The sequence below is a fragment of the Phaethon aethereus genome (assembly GCF_964289735.1).
Source record: "Phaethon aethereus genome assembly, chromosome: 1".
Lineage (NCBI taxonomy): Eukaryota > Metazoa > Chordata > Aves > Phaethontiformes > Phaethontidae > Phaethon > Phaethon aethereus.
In genome coordinates, this window is record NC_138575.1 from 35,128,643 (window position 1) to 35,141,729 (window position 13,087).

At 41.0% G+C, this 13,087-nt stretch overlaps 1 protein-coding gene across 1 annotated transcript in view; it reads left to right on the plus strand.

Annotated features, from left to right (window-relative positions):
- Window positions 1–13,087, plus strand: part of ANO6 (anoctamin 6) — a gene marked incomplete at its 3' end in the record, with an annotated part of 76,321 nt that overhangs the window by 46,345 nt on the left and 16,889 nt on the right. The window contains exons 4-10 of the mRNA XM_081997401.1: window positions 2,471–2,536; window positions 4,155–4,433; window positions 4,792–4,905; window positions 6,755–6,870; window positions 7,303–7,437; window positions 8,588–8,693; window positions 9,943–10,003. Of these exons, the coding sequence (XP_081853527.1) occupies window positions 2,471–2,536; window positions 4,155–4,433; window positions 4,792–4,905; window positions 6,755–6,870; window positions 7,303–7,437; window positions 8,588–8,693; window positions 9,943–10,003 (877 nt within the window). The remainder of the gene's footprint in view (window positions 1–2,470; window positions 2,537–4,154; window positions 4,434–4,791; window positions 4,906–6,754; window positions 6,871–7,302; window positions 7,438–8,587; window positions 8,694–9,942; window positions 10,004–13,087) is intronic.

The window sequence follows — 13,087 nt, forward strand, 5'->3', positions numbered from 1 at the left end:
GTAGGATGAAATGGCGGAAGAGTTAATAGTGGAGTAGCAAACATCTCCTGTGTTGGGTACTACATATATTAATGATGTGGTAAGGGGAGTGAGTTACGATATAACAAAAATTGCAGAGGAAATCATTATGCAGTTTGCTCAGAAGCCAAGATGACTGTAACTTTAGCTCTGAAGGAGAATGGAGAGCATTATTACCTATGAAATGCTGAAAAATGCAAGAAAGTATGATACTGCAAGGAAAAAAATCATTGACATTCATGATTCTAAGTTAGTGCTGTTAGTACAAGGAGGAGACTTATTTAGATGTCACAGGAGACAGACATATTAAATGCCCTCTTCAAGATACAGCTACCATCAGAATTCTAGATAATAGAATGTATTAAATATATACAATATATTATAATTGTGCATATTATATATATACAATATTATATACATAATGAAAATATAAAGAGCATTATACTGTCACCAATACACAAGTAGATTAATGGGCCATGGAGAGAGAGCTCCATGAAGAGTGCTTTCATAGTTTGGGATTGTGTTTTTATCCTGAGAAAAGAGAGGAATAAGGAGAAATGTGCTAAGTATTTATGAAAGAAGAAAACATTGAAAGATTTGGCTTTTCTTGTCCCTAACTTGAGAAGAAGGTGATATTCATTGGAATAAAAAGGCAGAAAACCCAAAACAGGTTAAAAGAAATAATTTTTCCGATAAAAGAAATACCTTTTAACAACATATGAAATTAGCCCATCATGACTATGCAGGTGCTGGAGTTAAGCACTAACAAATATAAACAGAGTGGGCTGTTTATATTATTCAGTTTTATAATTATTAATTCCAAGACTTGATAGAGTCTTGGAAAAAACTGTGGGTTTTGCTTTGGGGACTTACAACAGTCTTTAAACATTAAAGAACTGGAGAAAACTTATGTGGAGATACAATTGACCTGTTCCCATGGAACTCCTGAAGATTTTTGCCCTTTTCCTGAAGCATCTGTTTTTCCCCCTAGAGTGGGTGGGTCTTGGGTCAGGTCCTGAAGACCAGTTCCTATGTACCTATCAACGTTCCTAAGATTTTAACTAAAGGGTCATTCATTGCCTCTGGTCCTTCACAGTAGCAACAAGACTGGATCTTAAGCACAGATGTTAAGGCAGTTAGTCTGGCTATAGAGGACCAAGTGACAGAAACCATTGAACCATTCTTTTAGAAACTCAAAGTTCCTGTAGTGGTATGCACCGATCACATAAGCACAGGGCATGTACACCACCAAAAAATTGGCCAGTGGCATGAAAGCCATCTGGGAGCAAGAAAGCAGTATCACCAAGTCACTCTGAGAACCCGGCTGCATGCCCAGCCCTATCCTGGTTCAGGAATAAGGCCATCAGTCCTGAGTGTGTTAATGTCATCTCCTCCTGGCTAACTGCTCACAGAAGCCTTCCCCCCGGCCCCAGCTGCCTGGAGGTGTTCCCCCCTTACCCATGCTGGTATTTTGACATGCAATGTGTAGGCCGGGGAGAGCTGGCTAGCCTTGACTTACATAAACAAATAGCTCATTGGGGAACTATCCAGTTGATGAAGATAGCTTTTAAATTGGATTACTTCACATGAAGTTTCAAAATTTCTTATCAATCCCTTATGGAGTTGTATATTTGGTATTTTGAGGGGAGAGGGGCTGCTTGCCTCTGTGTGTTTTTGGAGGGGAGGTCATGTATGTGGAGAAGAAAACTCAAGATTGCAAAAACATTTCAGATGGTTTTTTTTGCAACTCACTTTTGCAACTCACAGCCTGCCAAGTGCTGGTACTGTGAAGTGAAATTAAAATGATCCATTAATTTCATCTTTACTGAGGGAAACTTGTCATGTCCTTCTGAGGACACTGAATGCTCCTAGAATAGCACCATCGACTCTACAAGTGCTACAGCTCTCAGCTCCTCCCGTTGGGGATGCTCAGCCATGGACTAAAATGTAGAGGGCTAGTACAGTTTGAACCATGGTGTGAACTCATACGGTTACTGGGAAAGAGGAATAAAGCTACAGAGTGCTGGAAGGAAAGTGGGATGGAAAGCCCCAGAGATGAAGAGTACTTTCTAAAGTGCATATTAATGCGGGGAGAGAGGCTGCCTTCAGTAGTTCAATTAGTGACTAAAGGTGAAGGAGATGACAAGTTTCAGGGGTAGTTGCTCTCAGAATTCAAAATTTGGGGCACACTTTTACCTCTGTAGTGTACCAGAAACTAATAGGGTGAATTCTCCACAATTGCATTTAAGGGCAATATTTCTCATCAGACAGAAAAAAACCCTGATCTGGATTAGTAGGTAAGACTGTATCTATCACCACAGTAGCTGTGAAGTGGGCTATAGAGATAACGACCTAGTGATTCTTCATTTTGGGAGGCAATGTCATTCTTCCATACATGCATATTTGTGAAATTTGGAACAGAAGTTTTACGGTGTTCAATACCTTTTAACAGAGGAAGAGACAAGTATATGAATCAAACCTGATAAACAATGGCTTGCAGCTTGAAGCAACAAGATCGGTGAGTGCTCTCTGTGTGAATGGCTGTGTGGGAGAGCAAAGCTGCCCCTGTGGGAATAAGGAAACTGGATATATGAATTCACTGTAACATTTCTCTCCGCTCAGGAGCAAAAGGCCCACCTCTTTTCCGCCAGTAGTGTCTTTTAAACTTTGTGCCTGTTCCTTCCTCTGCAAAATAAAAGATGGGAAGCTGGGAGATTACATAGGTCATGTTTGCTCAGCACTCAGAAGACAAAAATTACTGGTTACACTCCAAGGAGAGTATATCCTCCACCTATTCCGGCCGTGGAGGACCTGTAGGAAGCCAGCGGGTGCCTGGGGCAGAATGCCTCTGCCAGAAGAGCAGCGCAGGGGTCCCGCACGTGACCCCGCTCCTGGCGAGGCCTGGCACCGTGCGAGTGGTTGTAACTACCACGCTTTGTACGTTTTGGGCTGCGCTGTCGCCTGCAGGCAGTTCAAGAGTGCTGTGGTAACGCACACCAGCTGCCGGAGCTGCTGTCTCTTGCAGGGAGGGCTACAGCCCCTCCGAGCCCCTTCCTTCCTGCCCCGCAGGGCTGCAGCGCTGCCTCCGCGTCTCCCCGTCCAGGACAACCACTTCCAGTCTAAATTTGTTGTTGATTGGTCATCGGTAGTCAGCTCCAGAAGACATCTCTTTGCCCCTTCCTCCCAAATCGTGCTCAGAATCCATGGCATCACGGTGTTTATTTGACTTCTGCAGTGGCAGCAGCATCGTGCTGCACGTCCAAGCTTGCAGTCTGGCTCTTCACGTTCATAAGAAAGTAAACTCTTGCTGGAATTCTGACATGGACCTGTTGCTGTACTTAAATTTTGCAGTTTTCAATAATTCTGCCATGATCATGACTGAAAAACTTTGGAAATTGTAAGTTCCTCCAGGCTGGTCAGATACCTGACCTACGGTCCTGAGCCAATGAGCTACGTAATGTAATTCATTTCACGTGGCTGAGACTCACCGATACAAGAAGGCAACAGGAGGTCCCGATGTATAGACAGGAGACAAGAGTGGTTGTCAGTGTTCCTGCTGCATACTGGTGCTAGTTTGGGCGTGCAACTGGGAGCAAATGTGCCCTGTGCTGTTTTCCTTAGCAGTCTTGGCTGATTCCCCTTTCTCTGTCCCCATCCTCCCTACAAAGCTGGAATTGCTGTTGCCCAGGAACACCCATGGGTGCCTAGCCTGCTTCCATCAAGTCACGTCACCCTGGGGTTGGTTGTACTTGAGCTACTGGGGAGCCACTGGCAGCTCCAAAGCCACAGCTGCCTTCCAGGCTACAAGTACAAACACTCCTAATTAACCTGCATGGGGGAAGCGTTGTTAAACTTCAATTGCTTTGTAAGATACTTTGCAGAGGTGTAAACATTAAGCGTTAAGGGAAGGTTTAGCTGTCTTTTTTTATATGCCTTTCTCTCCTGAGAGTTTCCACCTCATGTCAGTGCCTTTACAGAAGCTAGTGATATATTTGCTAAGATGGACAACAAATGCAACTTTGAATAGGTCATCTATGAGCTGTGAAGAGAAAGAAAATTCTGCACAGTTTAAGAAGTGTTATGAAAAAAACTTCGCTTTCATTTTCTCACATATTTTTAATATTCTTTCATTTTAGGTTTTGGATGAAAAACTTATTTTTGTGAAAGTGCATGCACCTTGGGAAGTGCTGTGCACGTACGCCGAGGTTATGCACATCAAATTGCCTCTGCAACCCAGTGACCTGAAAACCCGAGACTCAGCTTTCAACTGGTTTAGCAGCCTCTTCAGAGTGGATGAAAATATCATCAAACCCGAGCAAGAATTTTTCACTGCCCCTTTTCAAAAGGAATATTTGTCCAACTTTTATATTCAAGACAAAGACACATTTTTCAATCCTGCAACTAGAAGTCGAATTGTAAATCCATGAAGTATTTCTAGAATTTAATCTTAAAAAGAAAAGATTCCTTTAATCAAATTGGTGCAGTTACTTTCATGAAAGCATCCTGAAAAATTAGAAATATTTGGGATGCAATAGTCCTGTGTCATTTATGAAACAACCTGGACAATTCAGAAGGAAAACGTTCCATCTATTTGTCCCATTTCTGTTCCACCTGAATTTAAAGGGGGGAGTTGAATGGTTCATATACCCTGTGCAATTAATTTTGTCTGCTCTGCTTTACCCTCCCCTAACTGGATTATATGCTGAAAGAGGTGTAGCTGTGTATTATTATTTTCATGTTGCAAGAGACACAAAAATATTTTATAAATTTCAGGTTCATTTTATCCTGTCCCGTGTGGAATATGCAACCAAAAACAACGTGAAAAAGTTTGGCATTAACAAGTTATTGGACTCTGGAATTTACAAAGCAGCATTTCCCCTTCATGACGTAAGTCCAGCGCTTGTAACTATAATATATTTTGAAATAGATGTCTGAACTATATCTGCATTTTTTATAGCAAAACATACAAGCACGAGTGATTGCCTTACTCCTTGACTGGTTATTATATCCACATAGTAGAACAGGACATAGTTTGAATAAAGATACTTTCTTCCAAAGCACAGTCGGTTAAAAACGTAGCTCTGTACCTGAAAAATAATACATTTCATTTAGGAGGTGTTAACCTTGTATTCTCTGGGAGATGTAGTTCAGTAAAGTGCCTGGCCTGAGTGACAGTTCCCAGGATGCACTGTATCATCAGTTCTAAATCAATTTTAATATTGACCCTTTTTTGGTATTCAGTTTTTCAGTATTAAAATTCCCATCAAGTATCAACCATTGTTAATGAAGGTGTAGACTACAAATCTCATCTTAGGATGTGTGACAGTCTCACACAGTGAGAAACATTCCCACAGTTCCCAAACATTGCGACATACGTGCGGGGACACTCGCCTTTCTGCAGGAAGGCTCTGTCCAGCCAGTCCAACACCTCACGGGTGATGTCAGAGTCACATGGAGAAAAGCTTAACTAAGGTGAATTTCACCTTGCAATAATAAGAAATCCAGCTTTTGTAGCTACACTTCTAAAGCTTTTTATTTTTAAAGTATAGCATTTAAAGAAGCCAGTTATCTGAAAATATATACAAAGGCTAGTGATAGCACAGAAAAATAAAATTAAGGAGAAAAAAAATCATATTTCAGAGTATGTGACTAAGGAAAAACTCGGTGTGAGGCCATAGATGGGGTACAGCAAGCAATGAGGACTTACTGTAAGCCGAGGGCTAATTTTCTGCATTATATACCACACCCCACACCTCCTCCCCATCAGAGCCACCATTCTGTGTCTAAGGTGGAGAAGACGTTGAGAACATGGGAGGTCAGGAATGGTAACTACTTCAGATATTTGGACTCCACTTATTCAGGAGGCCTGCAAGTATTTCAAGGAAATCTTTAAGGCAGAATCAAGACAAATCATGTTTCTTTTAAGTAACCCAAAGCTTCACAGGATAGAATCAATATGATTCACAACTATTCCTTTTTAAGGTTTCCTTTCAAAGATTTAAAACCTGCCTTGCAGGCTGTTTTTATCATGGCTTGGGAAATTTGGACTCAGTATGCCCAGTAATTAATTACTGACTTTTTATACAATAAAAATATATATCACAGCTACTCTGAAAATCAAAAGCAGCCTATAGAGTCTACTTGCCTTGTTGCATCACAGATATAGGATGGAAAATTCCACCACAAAAAAGAAAGCTTTATTGAAATAGGTTTTCAAATACCCTAGTAAAAAACACAACGATTATCTCCATGTGAACTCTCTTTTAAATTTTAAACAGAGACTACGAGCCCTGTATTTATCCCTCAGACTTTCCAGCCTCCATTCCAGCACAATATTATTATGAAGCAAAGCATGTTAGCACGTTAAAGCTACTTAAAATCCATTTTAAATCAGTCCTGTTCTCTAATTAGAATGGATCCTTTCCTATTTTCTATTCCTAAGTGCCAAAATGCTGACATGTGCTTAGATTCAAGTTCACGATGAGTCTCTGTTATTTCCAGCTCACATATGTAAGGCGTTTGCTTTAGCATTCGGTGCCTTTCTGACAACCTTCTATTCTGAATCCTGGTGTGCTTCCAGAGCTGCCTTCCTGCTCCTTTCCCTGGCTTGCAGTGAGACTGGGCCAAAAGGCTGTTCTAGGATCTGGGTTCATGGCTTAGGGTCTGCGGAGACGAGAGCTGGTCCATGCTGCTTACATTAACAGTATCTTCTTCCCACACTCTTTCTGTTTTGCAGTCTAGTTTTAGGCACCTCTCAGCTGATCCTGTCTGCCCAAGTGAACGATATCTTCTCTACAGAGAATGGGCTCATCCTAAAAATATTTTCAAACTACAACCCCTGGATTTCATCAGGTTGGTGTGACCGGGGATGGACTAATGCAGAGGGAACTAGGAATTTACTTAACAGGTCTGGTTTTGGGGGTGTCAAAGAGACACAGCTCCGTTCTGAGGGCAGGTACATACACCCCTATCAGCTCATCCATGGGAACATATTTTGAGCTTGGTTTCACGATAAGCCAATTCATGAAAAGGGAACGGCTTAAAATTTTTCTTTAGAAGATACAATCTTTCTCTCTTTTTCCTTTTTCTTTCCCCTTCCTATCCTCTTATAAAAGCATAAAAGTGGTGATAGAAATACCCAGCTGTAATACTTCTGCAGTCCCAAAGTTCAAACCAGAGGAATATGACAATAGGAGTTGGCACAAAATGTCTGAAATGAAGAGCCATTTGAAAGAGAAATGTGAATTTACTTGCATTTCAGAAAAAAACCTTTCCCCTCCACAGGAAATACTATGGAGAGAAAATTGGAATCTACTTTGCTTGGCTGGGCTTTTACACTAATATGCTGATCGTGGCTGCGGTTGTAGGAGTTGGCTGTTTCCTATACGGATGCCTGACAAAGGACAACTGCACATGGAGGTACTTGACCAGGCCTATTTTATTGTCATGTGCAATTTTGATCAGTCCCCTACAGAGGGGGACAATATGGGGTTTGCAAGGCACTGCATAATAAAAGAGGCAAAATGAAAGGGCCTGAGAATAACAATGGTTATGGATTTGAAGGTAGAGGCATAAAATGTGAGCTAGAGGAGTAATGGATGTCCATGGACCATTACAGCAGTAGACATCTGAGAGTTTGTTATTTCTGCATTTTCTTTATATTTCTTTATATTTTGCACTAGATTCACCACACCTAGTGTAGAAACACAAATAAAAGAGTAACAGTCAGAAGTCAATACAAATTGCTGTAACACATCATTTTCACTGTGGTAATCCTTAAAGGAGATATCCAAAGACCTTGATAACATCCCCAAAGTTTCTTTCCTCTATTTTGAGAGAAGAAAACAGGAACAACAACACAGGGGGCTTCAGCTGCCCAAGATGTGTTGGGAGGAGAGGCATAGCCATGACACAGATTCCATCACCAGAACATGACAAAATTCAACCATGGTGCAACAACCCAGGAAAAAACACCTGGGTCATTGTGCCAAATCCTCTACAGGCCATCACACTGCATACCCCCTTCAGGGAGGGTTGTTCATCTTTATAAAACATGCTGAAGGACTGTTCCAGAGCTCCACTCCTGTGGCCAATTTATATTCATTTAGCCTTATGCCAGTATTATCATGTAGTAAAATAGCTCATCTCCCTCCCCGGTGTTTACTCTGCTGGTGTATTTATAGAAAACAATTACATCACCTTTCAGCCACCACCATGCTAGGTTAGATAAGCCAAAACTCTTTTGCTATCTCTTAGGAGACAAATCTGCCATTCCTTGAATCAGCATGTGAGATCTTTGAAGAGCTGTTTTATTTTTAATGTGAGCGGTTTTGAGAATTACCCCCATGTAAAAGGGATGGAAATTATTTTTCCCCCATGTCATCCATTTTTGAGATGAGGACTAAGAATGGAAATGGGGATGGGTTTCCAGGGCAGAAACTCTTGAGAGCACACCACTGGTAGATTTTTTCTCAATTTCCTGAGATTATTGCACTGTTCTCATGCGCAAAAAAAAAAAAAAGACTGAAGGATTTAGCATTGCTGAGTGATTGACTAGTTTTGTTTTTAGCCAAGAAGTATGTGATCCCAACATAGGAGGCAATATCGTAATGTGCCCTCAGTGTGATAAAGTATGTACCTACTGGAACCTCACCATCACCTGTGAATCGTCCAAGGTAACTACATTTACAGCTTATAGACAAGCTACTGAACTTTAGTTGCACTTTCTGTAGTACTAAATATAAAACAAAGTTGTTCCTCCACCAATGGCCTGCAGAATTGCTAGAACTGTGCAAATAGTTGTTCTTTTTGATACAGTGGCTGAACTGTGAAAAGTAAAAGCAACAACCATAATTGTTCCACTCTGATCTAAGATGAAAAATAATCGTGTTTTTTATTTCAGATAGTCCCCAAATATTTCGTACTGGACTAAAAGGTTTTGTTTAATCAAAAATGAAGCTCTATGATTTCATTTGGAGGTACTTCTTCCTTTGGGGGGAAAAAGAAGAAAACTCACATGCAATTATTAAATCAGTAGCTCCAAATCCATTTTGCTAAGGAAATGTTTAAAGCATGTTTTGACATTTCTAAATTCTGCCCCCTCCCTCCCCAAAGAAGTTATCTGTATCCATGCCTTGAATTTGACCCGTGTTGTCAAGGAGGAGATGGGTACATGGAGAGGCTGATGTTGGCCATGACAGAAGCTGTGACACAGCAGTGTCCTTTTAGCCGTGACACAGCCGGACTCCTGCTCTGAGTTCCTGTCTAGAGGAACCTGCCTGTCTTTCTCCGCTAACTTCTCTCACTAGGCTACTGTTAGCCTTTTGTCATTCCTGTAATTTTTCAGCTGTTCGTCAGAAATATTTTGCCCAGCTTTAATGTGTTGCTTCAGTGCACTTAAAGGGTAAAAGAAATAAGAATACAGGGAAAAGGCTATGATGGAAAGAAAAGACAAATTGCGACCGCAGAGGTATCTCATCAGAATGTGTTTGTACTAAGTAGCTTGATTTGTTCTCATCCCGCTCATGAGAACCAGATGTGGCCACCACAGCCTTTTTGTGGCTGTACTAAAAATACATAATTCAATATAGAGTTCTCAGACCAGAAGCACTGCTTTTCCTCTTCCTATGCAACAGATGGAAGGAAGTTTGATAGCACACCATTTTACTATCCTCTTGCTGCATATTTGGCTTATATTGTTAATTCTGGGCTTTGAATTTAATTTCCTTAATTTACTCAAGGATCGTAAATGTACAAATTTCTGTAAGTTGACAGAAATTGAGGAAACACTATCAATAATGTTTATTAAACTACATAAAAGCTAAAAATCAACATGTTCAGTAAGCAGCTTCTTCTCTGAGTCAATGTGGAAAAAAAAATGCTTGATTATATTTTAGGACTTTTTTTATTTTCTATTTTTTCCAGAAACTCTGTATATTTGATAGCTTTGGAACACTGGTGTTTGCAGTATTTATGGGCATATGGGGTAAGTAAATTTCGACAACTGTGGTTTGTCATCTAATTTTGGCCAAGCCTCCAGCATCAGCCAGGAAAACACAGATAAATTTGCAACTACTTCATTTTCTAGCACTCAGGAATTCACCAGTAGGTAGTTGTGTAGAAGATACACAGGAACTCTTTTTTAGTATCATACGAAAGCAAAAAAATGGTAGAACTTAAAGCTGATCTTCAGCATCTGTTTTGTTTCATTTAACTTGGAGAAAAGTCCAAGAGAAGTTATTAGAGCTGCCTCATGTTCATCCAGCAAGAGCTAGCCACATGCTTAAGTATATCTGGCAGAGGAGCTGTTTTTTTCCAAAGAGTTTTGGAGCTGCCTGTGCCTATTAACAGCTGTGTGATTGCACAAGGCAATTGAAAAATAGTAATTTATTTTATTTCACAGGATTTTTTTCCTTTTGTCTTTATTTAAGACACCAATTGTAAAAAGTGTAGTAGTTACAAGCGCTAGATTTATCTTTTAGAAGACAAAATGTATCTGAAACCAAGACGATTCCAATGGGTGAAACTTGGTGCTGTATGCAAAGGATTAGGCAAGATTTATTTTCCCAGGAATGGTTTCATTTGTTCATATTAGCAAATTTTCTAACTGGCTTTTATTGCACTGTCCTATCCAAAAACTACCAAAATAAATTATATGTTAGGTCTATATACAGTGTACTATTGAATTCATATGCAGGCTGAGGAGAATACTTAATTTGCTTTCTTTTTGCAAACACATTGCATTTTTATTTTCCTATGATGACCTAAAGTGATTCAAAATAGCTACTGCTTTAAAGAAATACAAGATGACACATATCATTTCAAAAAGAAGACTTCTTTCAAAATACATGCTAAAATCAAAATACCAGCAGGAAATTCTCTAAATAAAAAAAAAAGAGGAGTTTGATACTAATGTAATCATCTTCTGTCATCTGAATAGTTAATCATAAATCCACTACATAAAGAGGTGAATTGTATTACAGAAATTCAGTCAAAATTGTACTGAATCCAAATGACCCATGGTCCTGGTATAATTCCAGCTGTAATTTTCATCTTGCTGTAATACTTTTGTGGACATCCTGGCCCAAAACAATTTAAAGAATATTAGATTTTTAGATATATTATTGCATCATTATCAGCAATGCACTTTCAAATAATTTCTGGGGTTTTTTTAGTATATTCCCTTCAAAGATCTCAAAGCACTATAAAACACCAGGAAGTCGGTGTCAGGAATTAACCATTAAAGCTCCGGACCAGCGCTTCTACCACTTCTCCCGCGATGGCATGCCTAGAGTGGCAAAGCTCCTGGAGCAGCAGCTTCCACTTCACTTGCTGCCATCGGTGGATCCCCTCCCTGAACAAGATCAGTTAAACAAACAAATGTTCTCCGATGGCAGCATTTCTTTTGAGTCCTTGGTGACAGCTTCAGAGGCAGAACACCCGGGTCATACCGAACGGCAGCGTTGAGGCACACCTGAAAGGGGACAGCGCAAATTCCCAATGGGAGGTGGAATTAGTGCTCGGACCTCCCGATTCTGAAACCTCATTTGTTTCCACTGTTTAAAAAATGCTGGTTCAAAATAAAACTTCCAAATCCAGCTCCTTCCCTGTTCTGAAAGACGCAACTTGGCTGCTGGCTTATTTTAACTAGTAGAAGTTTTCTTTTTATTGGGGCTGAGAGGACTGTCCCCATGCTACGTGCCCTTCTTTTGCTGTTAGCACAGAGCCTATCAACAGGAGGAGGCCCTGCACTTTTCAACTTCCCAGCAGCAGCTGGATTTGCAGCTGGAGCAAATCAGTATGGGGCTAATCAGCTGGGGCCACAACCAGCAGTTAGAGGTTCATGGAAGACTAGAGGTTCATGGAAGACTAGTCTTCCTCTGCAGCAGAAGGCAGATGTGATCCTCTGGCCCACCGCTTGGAATGGTTTTTGTGCTTCTAAGCCTCAAGTAGCAGAGAAGTTCCTGTGAAAGAGGCCCCTGAACAATCAGGGGAGGAAGGTTTCCTGGGGTTTTGCCTGTGTGGAGATGCCAAGGTCATCTCACAGCCCAGCCCATGGCGTTCTCCGATCTTTAAGTGCTTCAGTTTGGGGTTTCTTGACCACACTTGATTTTGGAAATAACCTTTAATGTTTGGGCTTGTAACTGCATGCCATCGATGTTTCATCATTCAGGATGAGGAGCCAAACTAAAAAAAAAAAAAAACCAATCACACTTCTAGGGTTAATTACTCCCAGACAATGGGAGTAATGAGGAGTGCAGTGATGGGATACTGACTCCTCCTGCAGGCAGTGCTGCAGAGCCGTGTCACTCGTTTAATCTGAAGTTGTGCTGTCTTGAGGAATAAAGCATCCGGGTGCACCGGGGAGGGTGGTACTGGCACCGGTCCTGAGCTCCTCCCAGCCTCCTCAGCTGGGCTTGCCATCGCCTCTGCTGCCAGGTCTACCTGCATCACGTCTCAGGCCAAGGTAATGAGTTTGACCGGCTGGATGTCTAACCAGCACCACTTAGGCTTCTGCGTACCTGGTGTCCCAGCGCTTCCAGTTGTAGCAGCACAGTCCAGGGAAACTGCGGACCCAACCCAGGGAGTTTCTAAGCTCCAGGCCATGCAAAAAGAGCTGCAGCCCCTTCAGATTCACGCTGGCAGAGGAAGAAAGACAGCTATGTTTCAGCCATTTTACCTGAACTATCATTGATTCTTGTAGTTTGTAAACTGGTAGTTCGTCCACACTAAAATTGCAGACTGAATGAACGTGAGCTTTCCCCGTGGCAATTTTTGGCATACTGAGTTTTTTTCTTTTCTAGAAGTCCTGCACTCTCCAGCATTTTGTCTTCACCTATCCAAACAACTTGCTTTCTTACACATCCCACAATAAACTTTTTCAAAAGCAGTCTATAATATGAAATCAGATTCTAGCCTTAGGCAGAAAGCAAATAAATTTATATGTATTTTTTAGCATGTGCTCACAAGACAATTTACCTCAGGTTTCTCTTATTAAAGTACCTATATATTCAAAGCAATAATGGCATGAAGAAGTAGATCCAGTTATTTTCACCGTCACAGCAGCCAA